We start from the raw sequence: 19,110 nt of genomic DNA, 5'->3' as shown, positions 1-19,110 counted from the left end.
ATAAAAAAGGAAAGGGAACTTGGAGTTTCTGATGCCAAGCTAAGGAATTTAGACTTTGCTGTGAGCCATAGAATGCTCAGGGGAGTCAAGTGATCTGGCGTTGTTTGGAAGACCACCCAAGCCACAGTAGGATGGGAAGGGAGTGCAGCAACAGAGAAGAGGCTGTTGAGATGGAATTGTTGAGCGAAGAAAGGCTGACTCAGGGAGGGTCAGGACAGCAGCCCCTGGGGAGACCAGGTAAACATGAGTTGGTGTAAAGGGTTAGATCACGAGGGGAGGGAAAGAGACAGAGAGAAAAGGTCTGGTGAGCATAGGAGAGTACCAGGTACTTAATCAATGCAGGGAGGAGCAGGGTCATGGTGGAGGAGAGATGCAGAGATGAACTAGCTCTGTTAGGCCTCAAGGTGGAGAGAGCCAATAAATGATTGGAAGTATGGATCTGGCACTAGGGAGCAAGAACTGGTCCAGTTGTCTCCTAAGCCTGTACAATGCTAGGATTTGAGATAAAATCTGGACGGGGTGAACAAGGGTCTATTCCTTTCGGAGCCAGGTTTAAAAATTCCCTGCCTGAGGTGAGGAGTTCAAGACCAGCCTGATCAACATGGTAAAACTCTGTCTCTACTAAATACAAAAAATTTAGTGGCGGACATCTGTAATCCCAGGTACTTGGGAGGCTGAGGCAGGAGGCACGCTTGAAACTGGGAGGCAGAGGTTGCAGTGAGCCGAGATTGAGCCATTGCACTCCAGCCTGGGCCACAAGAGCAAACTCCGTCTCAAAAAAAAAAAAAAAAAAGAAAAGAAAACGAAAATCCCTTTCTGTAACTCAGTGTGTGAGTCTGATGGACAGTGGAGCACAGGTGGAGTCAGGCGTACTTGAAGGCTGCCTCAGGTCTTGGGCAGTGGCTCCCGACTGTAATCCTAGCGCTTTGGAAGGCTGAGGTGGGAGAATCGCTTGATATCAGAAGTTGGAAACCAGCATGGGTAACATAGCAAAACCCGTTTCTACAAAAAAATTCTAAAAAATTAGTCAGCTGAAGTGGCTCACGCCTGTAATCCCAACACTTTGGGAGGCCACGGAGGGAGGGCTGCTTGAGTACAGGAATTTTAGACCTGCCCGGGAAACTGTTAAGACCTCCGTCCCTATGAAACAAAACCCCAAACCAAAAACAAACAAACAAAAACCCTAAAATTAAGTGGGCGTGGTGGCGCGCGTCTGTAGTCCCAGCTGCTAGGGAGGCTAAAACAGGAGCATCGCCTGAGCCCGGGAGGTGGCGGCTGCAATGAGCTAGGTCCTGAAATTGCACTCCAGCCTGGGCGACAGACGCTGTTTCTTTTCTTTTTTGAGACAGAGTCTCGCTCTAGTCGCCCAGGCTGGAGGGCTGTAGTGTAGAGGTGCGATCTCGGCTCACTGCAACCTCCACTTCCCGGGTTCAAGCAATTCTCCTGCCTCAGTTTCCCGAGTAGCTGGGACTACAGGCGCGCACCACCGCGCCCGGCTAATTTTTTGTATTTTTAGTAGAGACAGGGTTTCACCATGCTGGCCAGGCTGGTCTCGAACTCCTGACCTCGTGATCCGCCCGCCTTGGCCTCCCAGAGAGCTGGGATTACGGCGTGAGCCACCGCGCCCGGCCCAGACCCTGTTTCTAAGAAACAAAAAATAAAGGAAAGGCTGGGTCCGCTAGGCCAAGGGCGGCGCAACGTAGTTGCAGACGACGAAGCCCACGAAGCGCAGGATTTCTCAGAGCCGAGTCTGTCTTCGGGGGACGGGGATCCCAGACTCCTGCGCCCCCAGGTGTCCCGCTTCTGGAAACGCGTCTGAGGTCAAGCGCAGGACTAGGCGCAGGCCGGGGGCCCTCAACTGGTCGCGCACCGCCTGGCTCTGCCCAGAGTAACAGAGGGCGGAAGAAGCCCTTTTTCCAGCGCGCAGACGCGCGGCCAGCCCAGCCAATCAGCGCGCTCCCTCTGCCGGCCCGACTGGCGCTCTGGTGACGCGCTACGCCGGGCTTCGCCCACGGCTCTTGGGCGACGGCCCCTCCCACACTCGCCACGCCTGTTAGCTGCGCGCCGCGCTTCTTGTGCGACGGCCCCTGGGCGGCGGCGCGTTCCGGCGCGTTCCGGCGCGGCCCTGGCGCGCCCCCTGGCGGCCCGGAGGGGCGCGGCGGGCGCGGCGCTGACCCGGAGGCGGCGGCGGCGGTGCCCGGATGGAGGCACGTCATTGTCCCCCGCCGGGCGGCTGGGCTGTGTGCGGCGGCGGCGGCGGCGGCCGAGGGGGATGGAGCGAGCGCCGAGCCGGGTCAGGTAAGCTCCCGCCTCCTTCCCGCCCGCCGCAGGCCGGCATGGGGCCCGCGCAGCGCCCCGCTCGCCTGGGCAGCCGCTGGCCCGGCCGCCCCTCAGCCGGCGCGGCCCGCCGGGGGCCGGCGCGGCCCCTCGCCCGCCTCCCCTTCCACAGCCGCGGGCCGCCCGGGACCCCGCCGCGCTGGGGGCTGCGGCGCCACCGCCCGCCCGGGCCAGGCCGCTGGGGAGGGGGCGGCGGCCGCGGCTGGCGGGCGCCGGGGTAGCCGGGCTGCGCGGGGAGGCCAGGCCCCCTGGTTGCCATGGACACTGCGCTCCCACCCCCACCCGGCCCCAGCCCGCCCCCTCGGCCCGGGGGCCGGGCAGGCAGGCGGGAGGTTCGGGGCGGCCGGGGTGGGCGTGTGCTGGCCGCTGACCGCGGAGCCCGGCGTCCCTGGCCCGCCCGCCGCCCCCCGCGTGGCTGCCACCTCCCGCTCCGGAGCCCCCTCAGAGCCCCGGGCCGGCCTCCCTGCCCCCACTGCATCCCTAATAGAGACAAACTTTTCCCACCTTGGGCGCCCCCTCCCCAGGTCTGGCCACCTGGTTGCTCCGCGGAGAGTCCGAGGTGCCCACGCCGGGCAGAGCGGTCACTCCGAAGGGAGAGGAGAAGCCGGGCGGCGCGTCCCCAAAAGCATGTGTGCCTGCCTAGCGTTTTTTATCTTCGAGGCAGGAAGAGCCAACTTACCTGGGACAGGGGATCCGTTGCAGATGTTGGAAATGAAAATTGGACGGGACAGGTTTTCCCATCTAGGACTTTAACCCCTCTAATATGCATGCATTGGAGATGACTTTTGTTGAATGGCTCTTAGGAGGCCGTGGGGTCACTTGTTTATGGGAAAACATGTTGGTTATGTAAAATCAATACCCTTACAGCAAAACTGTTTGAGAAACTAGTTAACGCCTGCTTTTCAAGGTAACCACAGAATCCTAGGTTCTCATTTTGGTGGCCTCTGGAAACGTTTTGAAGAGTTGTAAATTTTAAACCTAATTCTTTTTACTATGTTACTCATTCAAATTGCCTAGGGGATATGAATGATCAGTTTCACTTATTTGCTTTAAATTAGGGTCAGTTTCACTTTCTTTTCTGTATCTTTGAATCAAGTCTACAGTAAGTATTTGGTTTGTAAAGTTTAAGGCCAGTCGTTTTGTTTACTTAAGTATAATTAAGATCAAGGTTTTGTCTTTTTAAAGCGTGTGTGTTTTCTCTTATAATGGAAATGCTACAAGAACGTGGATTACATTGTTTACGAAGAAGCAGAGTGTAACAGTTTCTTTTTAAGTGTGTTGACATTCTTACCTCATAATGTATGTAGAGTGCCACAGTGTCTAAATAGTGTAACTCTTTTTACAAATGAAAAAAGAATAATGCCTTCTAGCGTTTGATAACAAGGGAGACATACCATGTAAGAGACTGGGAATTTTAAGGCTTTGAGTAAAAGACTAGTATTTAAAGCAAAGGAAACACTTGTGAAGTCTCATTCCTCCACACAGATCCAACCTCGATTCATGTTCGTGTTGTTTTTTTGAGACAAGATCTCCCTCTGCTGCCTAGGCTGGAGCGCAGTGGCACAATTGTAGCTCACTGCAGCCTCAACCTCCTGAGCTCCAGCAGTCCTCCCAGCTCAGCCTCCCAAGTAGGTAGGACTACAGGCACACGCCACCACACCCAGCTTATTTTATTTTATTTTATTTTATTTTTCTTAAAGAGACAGGGTCACACTGTTGCCCAGGCTAGTGTGGAACTCCTGGGCTCAAGCCATCCTCCTGACTTGGCTTCCCAAAGTGTTAGGATTACAGGCTTGGGCCACCATGCCTCATCTGTAGGTTGTTGTTGTTGTTGTTTTTAATGGTCTTGTAACTTTTGTATATCATCACAAGATGTTGCTTAAAAGTCTTGATATTTTTAACAGTAATATTTAGAAGCTTTACTGAAAGTGCAGAACACATAAGCATATGAATCTTGAGTCCTACATAACATTGTTTAGCTTCAAGAAAGGTTATGTGTGTAGCAGATGGAGTTTAGTTTGATGGTGGTTTTAGGTCAAGACTTCATTGGCCGAAGATACAGATGAAGACGAATGGGTAGTTTTGGTTTGTTTTTCCACAGTTACAATGCTGTATGGTTAACGATGCCTTGAATTGTGCTTTCCTTAAATTTTTTTCACTTAAGAGGCTTTTGTCCCTTCTAAAAGGTAATTGGAGCAAGTAAAATGGTTTTATTTCGTCATTTATTAGTGATTGTTCTGAAGGTATGTTTATCCCCCTGTAAATCAAGGTTTTTGCTGCTGTTTAGTGTTACTGTAAATAAGGCTGGATTAACCTTTTCTTATATTTGTTATAACTCTATTTGGGCTTTCTTCTTCTTCTTCTTTTTTTTTTTTTTTTGAGATGGAGTTTTGCTCTTGTTGCCCAGGCTGGAGTGCAGTTGCATGATCTCGGCTCAGTGCAAGCTCTGCCTCCTGGGTTCAAGCGATTCTCCCACCTCAGCCTCCCGAGTAGCTGGGATTACAGGTGTCTGCCACCACCCCTGGTTAATTTTGTATTTTTAGTAGAGATGGGGTTTCTCCACGTTGGTCAGGCTGGTCTTGAATTCCCGACCTCAGGTGATCTGCCCGCCTTGGCCTCCCAAAGTGCTGGGATTACAGGCATGAGCCACCATGCCTGGCCTCTTCTTTCTTTTCTTCCTGCATTTTTTTCTTCTGTCCCCACACTGTTTCATAATTTCTTTTAACTGTTAGATGAGGAAAAATGTAAACTGTATTTGGAGGATAAGGCTCAAGCTTTCTTCCTGATTGAGGGTCAGCTATCTTTTATTGATTTAAAATTTCAATTCAGTTTTTTTTCTTAGTTCGTTGAAATTGACAAGCATCTATTATATTTCTACTTGAGTTCAAAAACTTTAAGATTGGTTTTTTTTTTGGTGATAATCTTACCCTAGTGATAATCTTACCCTAATTAAAAATTGCACCAGCCTGGCCAACGTAGTGAAACCCAGCTCCACTAAAAATACAAAAATTAGCCGGGTGTGGTGGCACGCACCTGTAGTCCCAGCTACTTGGGAGGCTGAGGCAGGAGAATTGCTTGAACCCAGGAGGTGGAGAAGGTTGCAGTGAGCCATGACGGCACCATTGCATTCCAGCCTGGGTGACAGAGCTAGACTTTGTCTCAAAACAAAACAGAACAAACAAATTACAAACAACAAAATTGATGCTTTTTTTTTTTTTTTTTTTTTGAGACGGAGTCTCGCTCTGTAGCCCAGGCTGGAGTGCAGTGGCCGGATCTCAGCTCACTGCAAGCTCCGCCTCCCGGGTTCACGCCATTCTCCGGCCTCAGCCTCCAGAGTAGCTGGGACTACAGGCGCCCGCCACCTCGCCCGGCTAGTTTTTTGTATTTCTTTAGTAGAGACGGGGTTTCACCGTGTTCGCCAGGATGGTCTCGATCTCCTGACCTCGTGATCCGCCCATCTCGGCCTCCCAAAGTGCTGGGATTACAGGCTTGAGCCACCGCGCCCGGCCAAAATTGATGCTTTTAAAAAACAAATTTGGCCAGGCTCTGTGGCTCATGCCGGTAATTCTAGCATTTTGGGAGGCAGAGGCAGGAGGATCATTTGAGGCTAGGAGTTCATGACCCGCCTGGGCAACAAAGTGAGACCCTGTCTCTACAAAAAGGAAAAACCCCAGAAAGTTATTGTGAGCAGCCAGTGTGGAAAGTACATGGGTATTTTATTATCCCTACTTCATTGCATGGGTAATACTTTTTTGTACTTTTACAATATCCCCCCCTTTTTTTTTTTCTTAAAGACAGTCTCGCTCTGTCGCCAGGCTGGAGTGCAGTGGCGCGATCTCAGCTCACTGCAACCTCCGCCTCCCAGGTTCAAGCGATTCTCCTGCTTTAGCCTCCCAAGTAGCTGGGACTACAGGCACACGCCATCGTGCCCAGCTAATTTTTGTATTTTTAGTAGATACAGGGTTTCAGCATGTTGGTCAGGATGGTCTCAATCTCCTGACGTCGTGATCCACCTGCCTTGTCCTCCCAAAGTGCTGGTATTACAGGCATGAGCCACTGTGCCCAGCCTCAATATTTTTTAAAAACAAATTTTAAAGGCCATTTCTACTCCAGAGTTTTCTAAGGATCAAATGAGATACTGTATGTAAATCACTCAGCACAAGCTGGTGCTAAAAGCAAACGCTAGTAGTTTTCTGTTTCCAGACTTTGTTCATTAAGTTGTTCTTCACATGTATGGAAAGCTTTCCATATACCAGGTCAGAGGATGTGAATAAGAACATGGTAGAGAGCAGCAAGTAAAACAACTGTGGAGTAGATGCCAGCACGCTGCCATAGAAATCAGCACAGGGTGCTGTGGGGGCCTTGAGGAGGGGTTTCTAACCCAGTCTTGGGGGAATGGTAGTGTCAAGGAAAGTGTACCAGAGGAAGTAAATTGTAAACTGAGAAGTGGAAGTGTGAACTGGCTGGAGGTGGAAGGATGGAAAAGAGTCGGAGAAAAGAACAGCATGCGCAGAGCCCAGAGAGAGCAGTGACAAAAAAAAAAAAAAAAACAAAAAAACAAAGACTTCAGCATGGTAGGAATGTGACAGAGGGGTGTTTGGAGAGGTTATTAGGTCAGACAGTGCTAAGTCCAGGCATTAAAATGTTGTGCTATCGGCAGTTGGGCCACTCCTGAAAGATGTTCTTTCTTCCTTTCCTTTTCTTTCTCTCTTTTTTTGAGGCAGAGTCTCGCTCTGTCGCCCAGTCTGGAGTGCAGTGGCGTGATCTCATCTCACTTGAACTCCCAGGTTCAAGCAATTTTCCCTGCCTCAGCCTCCCAAGTAGCTGGCGCACGCCTGGTTAGTGTTTATATTTTTAGTAGAGACAGGGTTTCCCCATGTTGGGTGGGCTGGTCTCAAACTCCTGGACTCAAGTGATCCACCCAGCTTGGCCTCACAAAATGCTGGGATTACAGGGGTGTGAGCCACTGCACCCGGCCTTTTTTTTTTTTTGAGACTCAGTCTTGCTTTGTCACCAAGGCTGGATGTCAGTGGTGCATTCTTGGCTCACTGCAACTTCTGCCTCCTGGGTTCGAGTGATTTTCCTGACTCAGCCTCCCGAGTAGTTGAGATTACAGGCACATGCCACCATGCCCAGTTAATTTTTGTATTTTTGGTAGAGATGAGGTTTCACCATGTTGGCCAGACTGGTCTCAAACGCTTGACCTCAGGTGATTCACCTGCCTCGGCCTCCCAAAATGCTGGGATTACAGGTGTGCACCACCATGCCCGGCTAATTTTTGTTTTTCGTAGAGACAAGGTTTCACCATGTTGGCCAGGCTGGTCTCAAACTCCTGACCTCGAGCGATCTGCCCTTGGCCTCCCAAGGTGCTGGAATTATAGGCGCGAGCCACCGCACCCGGCCTCCTGAAAGGTTTTCTACACAGGAGTGACATGTAGATGTGGCTGTTGTTGGGCAGTTTCAGAAATATCCCTAACAGCATTCTTTTTTTTTTTTTTGAGACGGAGTCTCGCTCTGTCACCCAGGCTGGAGTGCAGTGGCCGGATCTCAGCTCACTGCAAGCTCCGCCTCCTGGGTTCACGCCATTCTCCTGCCTCAGCCTCCCCAGTAGCTGGGACTACAGGCGCCCGCCACCTCGCCCGGCTAGTTTTTTGTATTTTTTTAGTAGAGACGGGGTTTCATCGTGTTAGCCAGGATGGTCTCGATCTCCTGACCTCTTGATCCGCCCGTCTCGGCCTCCCAAAGTGCTGGGATTATAGGCGTGAGCCACTGCGCCCGGCCCCTAACAGCATTCTTTTGACAAGGGGGCATAACCAGAAGGAAGCCTGGCTGGGAATGCTGGACCTGGCTCTCAGTCCCAGTTGCTGACTGGTTGCTGACTCGTTGGGGTCACAGTTGCTTCATTTTATAGGCCCTGGGGATTCCGTCTGATCTCTCATAGGTTCCTTATGAAAATCAAGTTAATGTATGTCCAGCAGTTGATGCAATGCCCAACACATAGAAAATGCTCAATTACTGTTAGCCCTAATATTTTAAAATAGGACTCAGAGAGAAAATTATAATCAAGCCCTTTCGTAACAGATATTTGTGTTCGAGTTTGATGTCAGTAATGGCTTACGGGTTTTGTTTAAAAAGTCATACATTCCGTATAAACGAGCCTCTTAGGAAAAATGGTTTGTTTTAAAGGTGAGATCTCTATAATTGTAATTTTTAAAAATATTATGTATTTCACTTGATGCCATTTGCACTTTAAGCACAAAATTAAGTCTAGATTTTCTGTGTGTAGTTGACGCTTTTCTCTGAGGTATTATACTCAAATTGAAGATTTAGTCAAATATATTCTGTGTATAATTTTTCTAGTTTTAAGCAGTAGAGAAGGAAAATATAGGTACTTAGTAAATAAATAGAATTGAAAATGGAAATGCCCAATTATAAACTGAAATGCTAGACTTTTAGGGGGCATGAAATGAAATGAGAAGTTCTTCTAATCAAATACTTCACTGAAGATTTTAAAATAAAGATTGTTGACTTTCAGATTATCATGATGCTAAATGTCCCAAGGAGATTATTACAAACATGTTAGAAAGTGCTATTGTTTTTATATTTGGGTGATATGTTTGAAAATAACTTTAAAATGACTGGGAACGATTTTCCAAGATCTAGTGGTAGGGTAAGGAGATTGCTTTTCTCACCTGATGAAGCAAATATATGCTTTTATTCTTTTGCAGAGTTGAACAATGACCATAGTTGACAAAGCTTCTGAATCTTCAGACCCATCAGCCTATCAGAATCAGCCTGGCAGCTCTGAGGCAGTCTCACCTGGAGACATGGATGCAGGTTCTGCCAGCTGGGGTGCTGTGTCTTCATTAAATGATGTGTCAAATCACACACTTTCTTTAGGACCAGTACCTGGTGCTGTAGTTTATTCAAGTTCATCTGTACCTGATAAATCAAAACCATCACCACAAAAGGATCAAGGTACTGTTTTTCAAAAGAGAGAATTACCGCCAGAAACTCCTGTGTAAATGCTGTTGGTGACTTGGTGGTTTCAGAGAGGGGCTTATTTTGCAAGGCATGAGGCCACCTGAGTAGCCAGCAGAGTTGCATTACTCGATGGGCTTTGTTTTCCTGTTACTTGTCCGTGTTTGACAACAAAGTAGCTTGTTTTTGTTACTAGAATATTATTAGTTTGTTTTATTCCAATTTTTTTAAGGATAAACTTTGTTTTGGTGATAATTGAGATGGGCAAGCATTACATTAACTTGTTAACTAGTAGTTATTCTAGTTCCCTAAGTAGATGACTTTTACAAATTTTGAAGATGTTTTGTAAAATGGTTGTCTTTTGACAAATGAACTTTGCCCAGTTTTTTTGTTTTTGTTTTTTTCCTGGCAGTTAAAAATCATTCGTGGTAATAAAGCTCTTCGAAAGAGAGCAGATAGGCCAGGCATGGTGGCTCACACCTGTAATCCCAGCACTTTGGGAGGCCGAGGCAGGCGGATCGCCTGAGGTCAGGAGTTTGAGACCAGTCTGGCCAATATGGTGAGACCCTGTCTCCACTAAAAATACAAAAATTAGCCAGGCATGGTGGTGTGTGCCTGTAATCCCGGCTACTTGGGAGGCTGAGGCAGGAGAATCGCATAAACCTGGGAGGCAGTGGTCGCAGTGAGCCCGAGATCGCACCATTGCACTTCAGCCTGGGCAACAGAGCCAGACTCTGTCTCAAAAAGAAGAAAGATAAAAGAAAAAAAAGAGAGTATATAACACAAATGTTACATTTGTTATGATGATACAAATGTGGTTACATTTGTTAAAACTCATCAAGATAAATGAGACATTAACACTTTAAGTTGGTACTTCAAGACTTTTGGATTTGAGGACATGAAGATTTGAAATACAGTAGAATTTCCTAGTTAGATTGTTGTTTGGCTTAGAGCATGTAGCCCAGGACAGCTTTGAATGCAGTCCAACACAGATGCGTAAACTTTCTTAAAAACAGTGAGTTTTTTTGCATTTTTTTTTTGTTTGTTTGTTTGTTTTTAAGGCTCATCAGCTATTGTTAGTGTTAGTGTATTTTATGTGTGGCCCAAGAAAATTCTTCTTCCAATGTGGCACGGGGAAGCCAAAAGATTGGACACCCCGTGGCTTCGAGTAGTTTGATCGCCATGTTGTTTTGAGTCCTTTTAGCAAATTTCTTTTTTTTTTTTCTTTTTTTTGAGACAGAGTCTGGCTCTGTCACCCATTCTGGAATGCAGTGATGCAATGGTGCAGTCTCGGCTCACTGCAGTCTGCCTGCCGGGGTCAAGCAGTTCTCCTACCTCAGCGTCCTGAATAGCTGGGACTACAGGTGTGCGCCACCACGCCCGGCTAATTTTTTGTGTTTTTAATAGAGATGGGGTTTCACCATGCTGGCCAGGCTGGTTTCAAACTTATGATCCACCCGCCACGGCCTCCCAAAGTGCTGGGATTACAGGTGTGAGCCGCTGCGCCCAGACAACAGTAAGTTTCATATTGTGATGTGGGCATGGGTGTTGCAGTTTGGCTTGCTGAAAGTGTTCTGGGTAGGGGGAAGTTTATATTATGAAACACAACCTAATCGAATGTTGCACATAGAGGTGGAAAGTCCTTCGGCTTCTCTCCAGCAGCACTTTCCCACAGGACCTCTTTCTCCACGGCCTTCAACCTCCTGTCATGTTGCTTGGACTCCTCTCTCTTCTTAGGACTTAACTCACATCTCCCCACTCTGCCCTTTTTTGGGGCTCCCATCTCATTCTCTACAGAATCCTTTCTCTTGTCCTAATTTTGCTCTCCTTTCCCCACCAAGCTGCAGCCTGCCTACGCCTGCCTAAATAACCACTAATATCTCTCTTCAAATGGAGAATGATTCTACATGGCATCTCAGCCTTTTTTTTTTTTTTGAGACGGAGTCTCGCTCTGTCGCCCAGGCTGGAGTGTGGTGGCGCCATCTTGGCTCACTGCAACCTCTGCCTCCTGGGTTCACATCATTCTCCTGCCTCAGCCTCCCAAGTAGCTGGGACTACAGGCGTCCGCCACCACGCCTGGCTTATTTTTTGTATTTTTAGTAGAGACAGGGTTTCACCGTGTTAGCCAGGATGGTCTCCATCTCCTGACCTCGTGATCCGCCTGCCTTGGCCTCCCAAAGTGGTGGGATTACAGGCGTGAGCCACCGCGCCCGGCCCAGTCTCAGCCTTTTGTTAGAACACTGGGGGACTGCCAAAGCCTTTGAAAAATTAGTCTTACCATTGATGATTTTCAACTTTCCTAAATAAGTTGTTTCTTGAGCTTCAGCTGAGTTCCATTGTCATACTTAGTTATTAGTAATCTGTTGATAATCTTCAAAATGGATAAAACCTCTTCAGGTCACAGGTAGTCTATTCACAAGTGTGTACAGCGGTTCCTGACAGCCTAAATTCAAAGCCCGCTTCCTTAATGGTAAAATAGGGATGACATCGGTACCAACCATTAGAATTGCAACCATTTGGCTTAGTAAGGGCTCCCTACATGAGATGACAAGGAGGACAGTTATGGTGGCACTGAATTTGCATCCATGGCAAATGTTACAAGGAGTCAAATTTATCTCATTCTTTCTATTGATTGTGTTATTTTTTAAATGTTCAAAGTGGATATAAAAGAGTAATCATAATGAACTTTCATGTGGCCATCAACCAACTTTGACATTTATCAACTTATGGCCAGTTATACTAGCACCTACTTACCTCCCCACGACATGATCTTAAATCCAGTACTTCATCTTTCACTTGTATTTTAGTGTATACATCTAAAGAGTTTTTTCTAAAAGTCAAAAATGTCTTCATATGAAAATGCCATTCAGTATTCATATTTCTTTGGTTGTTTTATGTATATATAAATATATACATACATAAAATATTCATAAAATGTGTATATATGTATTTTTTAAGCAGTTGTTCAGAGCAACATCCAAATGAAGTCTACACTTTGCATTTGGTAGATATATGTCTCAAGTTTCTTTTAATCTGTAACCCTCTCCCCTTTCTGTCCTTGCAGTTTGTTTATTGGAAAAACCAGATCATTGAAAATTTCTCATGTTCTGGCTTCTGTCATTTAAAATGTCCCTCTTCCCCCTGTATTTCAGGCAGGCTGGTCATGAGATTACGGATCTTGAACAGATTGAGGTTTGACCAAGTGTTACTATTTATTTAGCTTCAGTATGCAAAGCTTTGTTTCTGACTCTTTCTTGTTTATTTTTCTAGCCCTAGGTGATGGCATCGCTCCTCCACAGAAAGTTCTTTTCCCATCAGAGAAGATTTGTCTTAAGTGGCAGCAAACTCATAGAGTTGGAGCTGGGCTCCAGAATTTGGGCAATACCTGTTTTGCCAATGCAGCACTGCAGTGTTTAACTTACACACCACCTCTCGCCAATTACATGCTCTCACATGAACACTCCAAAACATGTAAGTGTTCTGCGTTGTGTTTGTAGTGTTGTAGTATGCTAACCTACTTTCATTTTTTCCTCTGAAATGAAAGTGAAGAGTGCTATGATTACTAAGAAGTTGGTTTATTCTTTTAGAAACCAAGGAGGAGAATTCATTATTGGTATTCAGGTTGCTTAAAAAACATTTTGCACCTAATTGGACCTGTGAAGGTATTTAAAAAGGAACATTTTATCAGCATTTGGCATTTCTGAACTCCTTGTTGGTTTTCTACACTTACTAAAAAAAAGTGACAGAAATATCTGACATTAGCTGGGCTCACACCTGTAATCCCAGCACTTTGAGAGACCGAGGAGAGAGGATCACTCGAGCCCAAGAGTTGGAGACCAACCTGGACAACGTAGTGAGACCCCCTCTCTACTAAAAATAAAAATAAAAAAAAAATTAGACTAGTGTGGCAGCACACACCTGTGGTCCCAGCTACTCAGGAGGCTGAGGCAGGAAGGTCACCTGAGTCCGGAAGGTTGAGACTGCAGTGAGCTGTGATTGCACTGATGTACTTCAGCCTGGGCAACAGAAAGAAACCCTGTCTCAACAACAGCAACAACAAAAGTCTGATGCCAGCAACTTGGAACAAGCAGAGTTAAGAAATCCTGCCTCTCCTGGCATTTATACCATGTTGGAAGGCTTGATTCATTTACAGGCTTGTAAGCCTTAGAGGAGAGGGACTCTCTCGGCACTGCCCCCAACCTCCTAGAATTCAGACTAGACTTTCCCTTTAGCATTTGAGAACCTCATCTTCAACATACATGGCAGGAAATCAGTTAAAACTTATTAAAATGTCTTTAATTAGATGGAAGCCAACTCAGTGGTTGACTATCAACCTTCAGGATTTGGAACATCCATTTTTGAGGTTTTGGCCTTCTCCATATGTTGTAAATATCCTTCATTCTTTATAAATGCAGTCTCCCTCTTTGATCTAAATTAATGGCTCAGATTCATGTGTGTATGTTCTGGTGCTATTCGTTAGTTACTAGGATTAAAGAAAAAAAAAATCCTTGGTTTCTTTTTGAATAGTTCTTTACTTAATGGAGAATATAAATTGGTTATTTTAAAACTGATTTTTTTTTTTCCTCCAAAGAGCCAAGTAATGCTTGTAAAGAATTTGGAAAGTACAGAAAAATTTAAAGAAACCAAAGAAAAATCACCTAGAATCTCACCACCTACCTAGAGGTGTTTGTTATACCAAGGGGTTTTAAATTACAGAATGAACGTTCTGTTTGCCCTCATTTTCTCTCTTTCTAAGTCCATAATTCATTCCCCACAGACAGCTTTCCTCTCACTTTTGCGCTTAATGAAAGTAGGGTGTGGATGAAAACCCAGCACTAGCACCTGGACAGCAAGAGAGAGGACCAAGACAAAATTCAGAAGCTCCTGGTGTCCAGAATTAGGTGCCTATCTTTTATGCTACTGGTAGTTTTTGCGCTTGCTTCCTCCCTCCCTCCCTCCCTCCCTCCCTCCCTCCCTCTCTTTCTCTCTCTCTTTTCCCAGCTTTACTGAGGTGTGATTGATATATACCAAATTACACATATTTAAAATATATAATTTGATGAATTTTGACGTCTATATGCACCCATGAAACTAGCATCAAGATCAAGCTAATGAACATGTTCATAACCCTCAAAAGTTCCCTGATGCCCCTTTGAAATCACCCTTTCCATCCTTTCCCCACCCTCATCCGCTCCTGCCAGGCAACTGCTGATCTGCTTTCTGTCACTATAGATGAATTAGTTTAGATTTTCTAGAATGTTGCTTATGTGGAATTGTACAGTGTATGTTCTTACATTATCTTGCTTCCTTCACTCAGCATAATTCCTTCAACATTATTCCATTTGTGCCATGTAGCATCACTTCATCGTATTGTTGAGTAGGATTCCATTTTATGGCTAGATCACAATTTGTTTCTCCATTCGTCTATTGATGGGCATCTGGGTCATTTTTCACTTTGTGCCATTACAAATTAAGCTGCTATGAACATTTGCAAACAAGCCTTTGTTAGGATATGTTTTCATTTCTCTTAGGTAAATATCTAGGTGTAAAATGGCTTGGTCCTGGGGTGGGTGTGTACTTTAACATTTTAAGAGACTTCCGGCCGGGCGCGGTGGCTCAAGCCTGTAATCCCAGCACTTTGGGAGGCCGAGACGGGCGGATCACGAGGTCGGGAGATCGAGACCATCCTGGCTAACACGGTGAAACCCCGTCTCTACTAAAAAAATACAAAAAACTAGCCAGGCGAGGTGGCGGGTGCCTGTAGTCCCAGCTACTCGGGAGGCTGAGGCAGGAGAATGGCGGGAACCCGGGAGGCGGAGCTTGCAGTGAGCTGAGATCCGGCCACTGCACTCCAGCCTGGGAGACAGAGCGAGACTCCGTCTCAAAAAAAAAAAAAAAAAAAAAAAAAAAGAGACTTCCAAACTTTCCAAAAGGGATTGCAGTGTTTTATAGTCCCACCCCTGGTGAATGACGCTTCCATTTGCTCCACATCCTTCCCAATACTTGGGGTGGTCAGTGTTCTTCAGTTTTAGCCATCTCTATAGGTGTGTAGTGTGGTAGTATTTTGTTGGGGTTTTAATTTGTACTTTCATAATGAATAATGCTGAACCTCTTTTCTTTTTTGTTTTGTTTTTGTTTTTGAACATCTTTTCATGTGGTTATTTGCCATCTGTATATTTCCTTTGCTAAAAATGCCTGTTGAAATCTTTTGCCCATTTGAAAACTGGTGGTTTTCTTATTGTTGAGCTTAGAGAGTTCTTTGTGTATTCTCGATATAAGTCTTTTATTATATAGGCTGGGATTTGTCTTTTGATTCTTTTCAGCGTCTTTTATAGAGTGCATTTTTTGTTTTGGGAAATTTCATTTAATTTTTTTTTTTTTTTAAATTCATTGTGCTGTAGGTGTTTTAAGAAATCTTGGCTGAGTGCGTGGTTCATGCCTGTAATCCCAGCACTTGAGGAGGCTGAGGCAGGTAGATCACTTGAGCCCAGGTTTTCAAGACTAGCCTGGGCAACATAGGGAGAACTCATCTCTATATAAAAAGATCAAAAATTAGGCCAGGTGTGGTGGTTCATGCCTGTAATCCACTGTTTTGGTAGGCTGAGACTGGTGGCTCACTTGAGTTCAGTAGTTTGAGACCAATTTGGGCAACATGGTGAAACCCTGTCTCTATAAAAAATACAAAAATCAGCTGGGCTTAGCGGTGCGCGCCTGTAGTCCCAGCTGCTTGGGAGACTGAGGTGGGCGGATCACTTGAGCCCAGGAGGTTGAGGCTGCAGTGAGCCGTGATTGTGCCAGTTTATTCCAGTCTGGGTGACAGTAAGACCATGTCTCACGGAAAAAAAAAAAAGTCTTTGCCTACCTACAGGCCACAAGTATTTTTCCTGTATTTTCTTCTAGAAGTCTTACAGTTTTAGCTTTTTTTAGGGGGGTCAGTGATCCATTTTGAGTTGATTTTTGTTTGTGGTGTGAAGATGGAGCAAGTTTATTTTTTGGCACATGGATGTTCAGTTGTTCCAGCACCGTTTGTTGGAAGGGTAATCCTTTTGCCACTAAATTGTCTTCGCACCTTTATCAAAAATCAGTTGGTTGAAGCACCAGAGACAGAGGAAAAAAAATCAGTAAACCGTATAAATACGATCTATTTCTGGATTCTATTATGTTGTACTGATCACTTGTTTATCTTGACACCATAGCACAATATCTTGATTACTATATATTTTAAAGTTTTGTGGCCAACTTCAGTGGCTCATGTCTGTAATTCCAGTGTTTTGAGAGGCCAAGGCAGGAGGACTGTTTGAACCCAGGAGTTTGAGACCAGCCTGGGCAACATGTCAAGACTGTCTCTACAAAAAAAAAAAATTAGCTGCATCTGGGAACTCATGCCTCTGGTCCTCGTTACTTGGGAGGCTGAGGCAGGAGGATTGCTTGAGCCTAGGAGTTTGAGGCTGCTGCAAGCTATGATTGCACCACTGTATTACAGCCTGAGTGACAGAGTGAGACGCTGTCTCAAAAAAAAAGTTTTGGAACCAGGTAAGTTCTCCAACTTTGTTCTTTCTCCGAGCTACTCTGTAGCCTGGGCAACATTGTGAGACCTCATCTTTACAAAAAATAAAAAAAATTCGCTGGGTGTGGTGGCAAGCGCCATAGTCCCGGCTACTTGGGAGACTGAGGTGAGAGGCTCGCTTCAGCTCGGGAGGTGGTGACTACAGTGAGCCATGATCGTGGAGCTGCACTGCAGCCTGCGCGACAGAGTGAGATTCTGTGTCAACCAAAATAAAAAAGTTGTTCTGGCTGTTCATGGTTGCTTGGCCATTTGTATTTTCAAATGAATTTTAGAATCACATTGAGAATTTCTACAAATAATCTTCCTGGTATTTTGATTGGGACTGTACTGAATCTTTAAATCAATTTGATGTGAATTGACATCTAAACAATATTATTTTCCGACTCACAAGCAAGGTATACCTATTTATTTAGGCCTGGTTTTTTGTTTTTTTGTTTTTTTTGAGACAGTCTTGCTCTGTTGCCCAGGCTGGAGTGCAGTGGTGCACAGTCACGACTCACTGCAGCCTTCAGCTCCTTGGCTCAAGGGATCCCCCTGCCTCAGCCTTGTGAATAGCCAGGACTACAGGCATGTGCTACAACACTTAGCTACTTCTTTATTTTTTTGTAGAGACAGTCTTACCATGTTGCCCAGGCTGGTCTTGAACTCCTGCGCTCAAGCAGTTCTCTTGCCTCAGCCTTTTTTTGTTTTTCCTTTTCTTTTGAGATGGAGTCTCGCTCTGTTGCCCAGGCTGGAGTGCAGTGATGCGATCTTGGCTCACTGCAGGCTCTACCTCCCGAGTTCACACTATTCTCCTGCCTCAGCCTCCCGAGTAGCTGGGACTACAGGCGCCCACCACCACACCTGGCTAATTTTTTCTATTTTTAGTAGAGACGGGGTTTCACCATGTTAGCCAGGATGGTCTTGATCTGCTGACCTCGTGATCCACCTGTCTCGGCCTCCCAAAGTGCTGGGATTACAGGTGTGAGCCACCGCGCCTGGCCCTTTTTTTTTTTTGAGACGGAATCTCAGTCTGTTGTCCAAGCTGGAGTGCAGTGCCACTGTCTTCACTCACTGTAACCTCCACCCCTTGGGTTTAAGTGACTCTCCTGCCTCAGCCTCCCAGGTAGCTGGGATTACAGGCATGCACCATCACACCTAGCTAATTTTTGTATTTTTAGTAGAGTTGGGGTTTCACAGTGTTGGCCAGGCTGGTCTCAAACTCCTGACCTCAAGTGATCTGCCTGACTCGTCCTCCCAAAGTGCTGGTATTACAGGCATGAGCCACTGTGCCCAGCCTCTTGCCTTAGCCTTTCAGAGTGTTGAGATTTCAGGCATGAGCCACTATGCCTGGCCTAGGCCATCTTTAGTTTCTCGTTGCCCAGGCTGGAGTGCAATGGCACAATCTTGGCTCACTGCAACCTCCGCCTTCTGGGTTCAAGCAGTTCTCCTGCCTCAGCCTCATGAGTAGCTGAGATTACAGGTGCCTACCATCAAGCCTGGCTAATTTTTGTTTTTTTAGTAGAGACAGGGTTTCACCCTGTTGGCCAAGCTGGCCTTGAACTCCTGACCTCAAGTGATCCACCTGCCTCGGCCTCCCAAAGTGCTGGGATTACAGGGGTTGAGCCACTGCACCCAGCTGGGATAAATATTTTCATTAACTATTATACAAAGGGTATTTTATTTTTAAAATTTCAACTTCCTGATCGTTTATTGCTAGCCTATAGAAATACTATGTTTTTCAGATTTTGATCTTGTATCTTGGAACCTTGCTTAAGTCACTTACTAATTCTAGTAGTTTTTTTTAAAGATCCCTTAGTGTTTTATAGACGCAACCATGTGATATGTGAATAAAGATAATTTTACTTCTCCATTTCCAGTCTGTGTAGGTTCTTTTTTTCTTTTTCTTGCTGTTTTGTTCTGATTAAGAGACCTCCATTACGTTGTTAAATAGAGGTGATAAGAGTAAAAATCCAAGTCTCTTTCTCAGCCTTAGAGGAAAAGCATTCAGTCTTTCACCATTAAGCATGGTGTTGTAGGTTTTTCATAGATACCTTTTACCAGGTTGAGTTGTTTGATGCTTGAATGTTAAACCAACTGTGCATTCCTGAGATGACTCACACTTGGTCATGATATGTTACTCTATGTATTACTGGCTTTTATTTGCTAAAATTATAAACAATTTTGTCTTAATGAGTGTTATTAGTCTATAGTTTCTTATAATGCCTTTTTTTTTCTTGTTTTGT

The 19,110-nt window shown here is 45.7% G+C and overlaps 1 protein-coding gene across 9 annotated transcripts in view; it reads left to right on the top strand.

The window, feature by feature from the left end:
* Positions 1–2,227: 2,227 nt before the first annotated feature.
* Positions 2,228–19,110, top strand: part of USP42 (ubiquitin specific peptidase 42) — a 58,824-nt gene continuing 41,941 nt past the window's right edge. For 5 of the 9 annotated variants that reach the window (XM_045387869.3, XM_074034420.1, XM_065541659.2 and 2 more), the window contains exons 1-3: positions 2,228–2,298; positions 9,066–9,315; positions 12,589–12,789. In XM_045387869.3, the coding sequence (XP_045243804.2) occupies positions 9,075–9,315; positions 12,589–12,789 (442 nt within the window). In that variant the 5' untranslated portion in view covers positions 2,228–2,298; positions 9,066–9,074. Of the gene's footprint in view, positions 2,299–2,664; positions 3,245–7,060; positions 7,176–9,065; positions 9,316–12,588; positions 12,790–14,019; positions 14,220–15,078; positions 16,852–19,110 lie in introns of those variants that run through there. The other 4 variants (XM_065541658.2, XM_074034418.1, XM_065541663.2 and 1 more) reach the window with 4 other exon arrangements.

The sequence above is a fragment of the Macaca fascicularis genome, chromosome 3 (assembly GCF_037993035.2).
Source record: "Macaca fascicularis isolate 582-1 chromosome 3, T2T-MFA8v1.1".
NCBI classification, from domain to species: Eukaryota; Metazoa; Chordata; class Mammalia; order Primates; family Cercopithecidae; genus Macaca; species Macaca fascicularis.
This window is presented reverse-complemented; position numbering and strand designations above follow the sequence as displayed.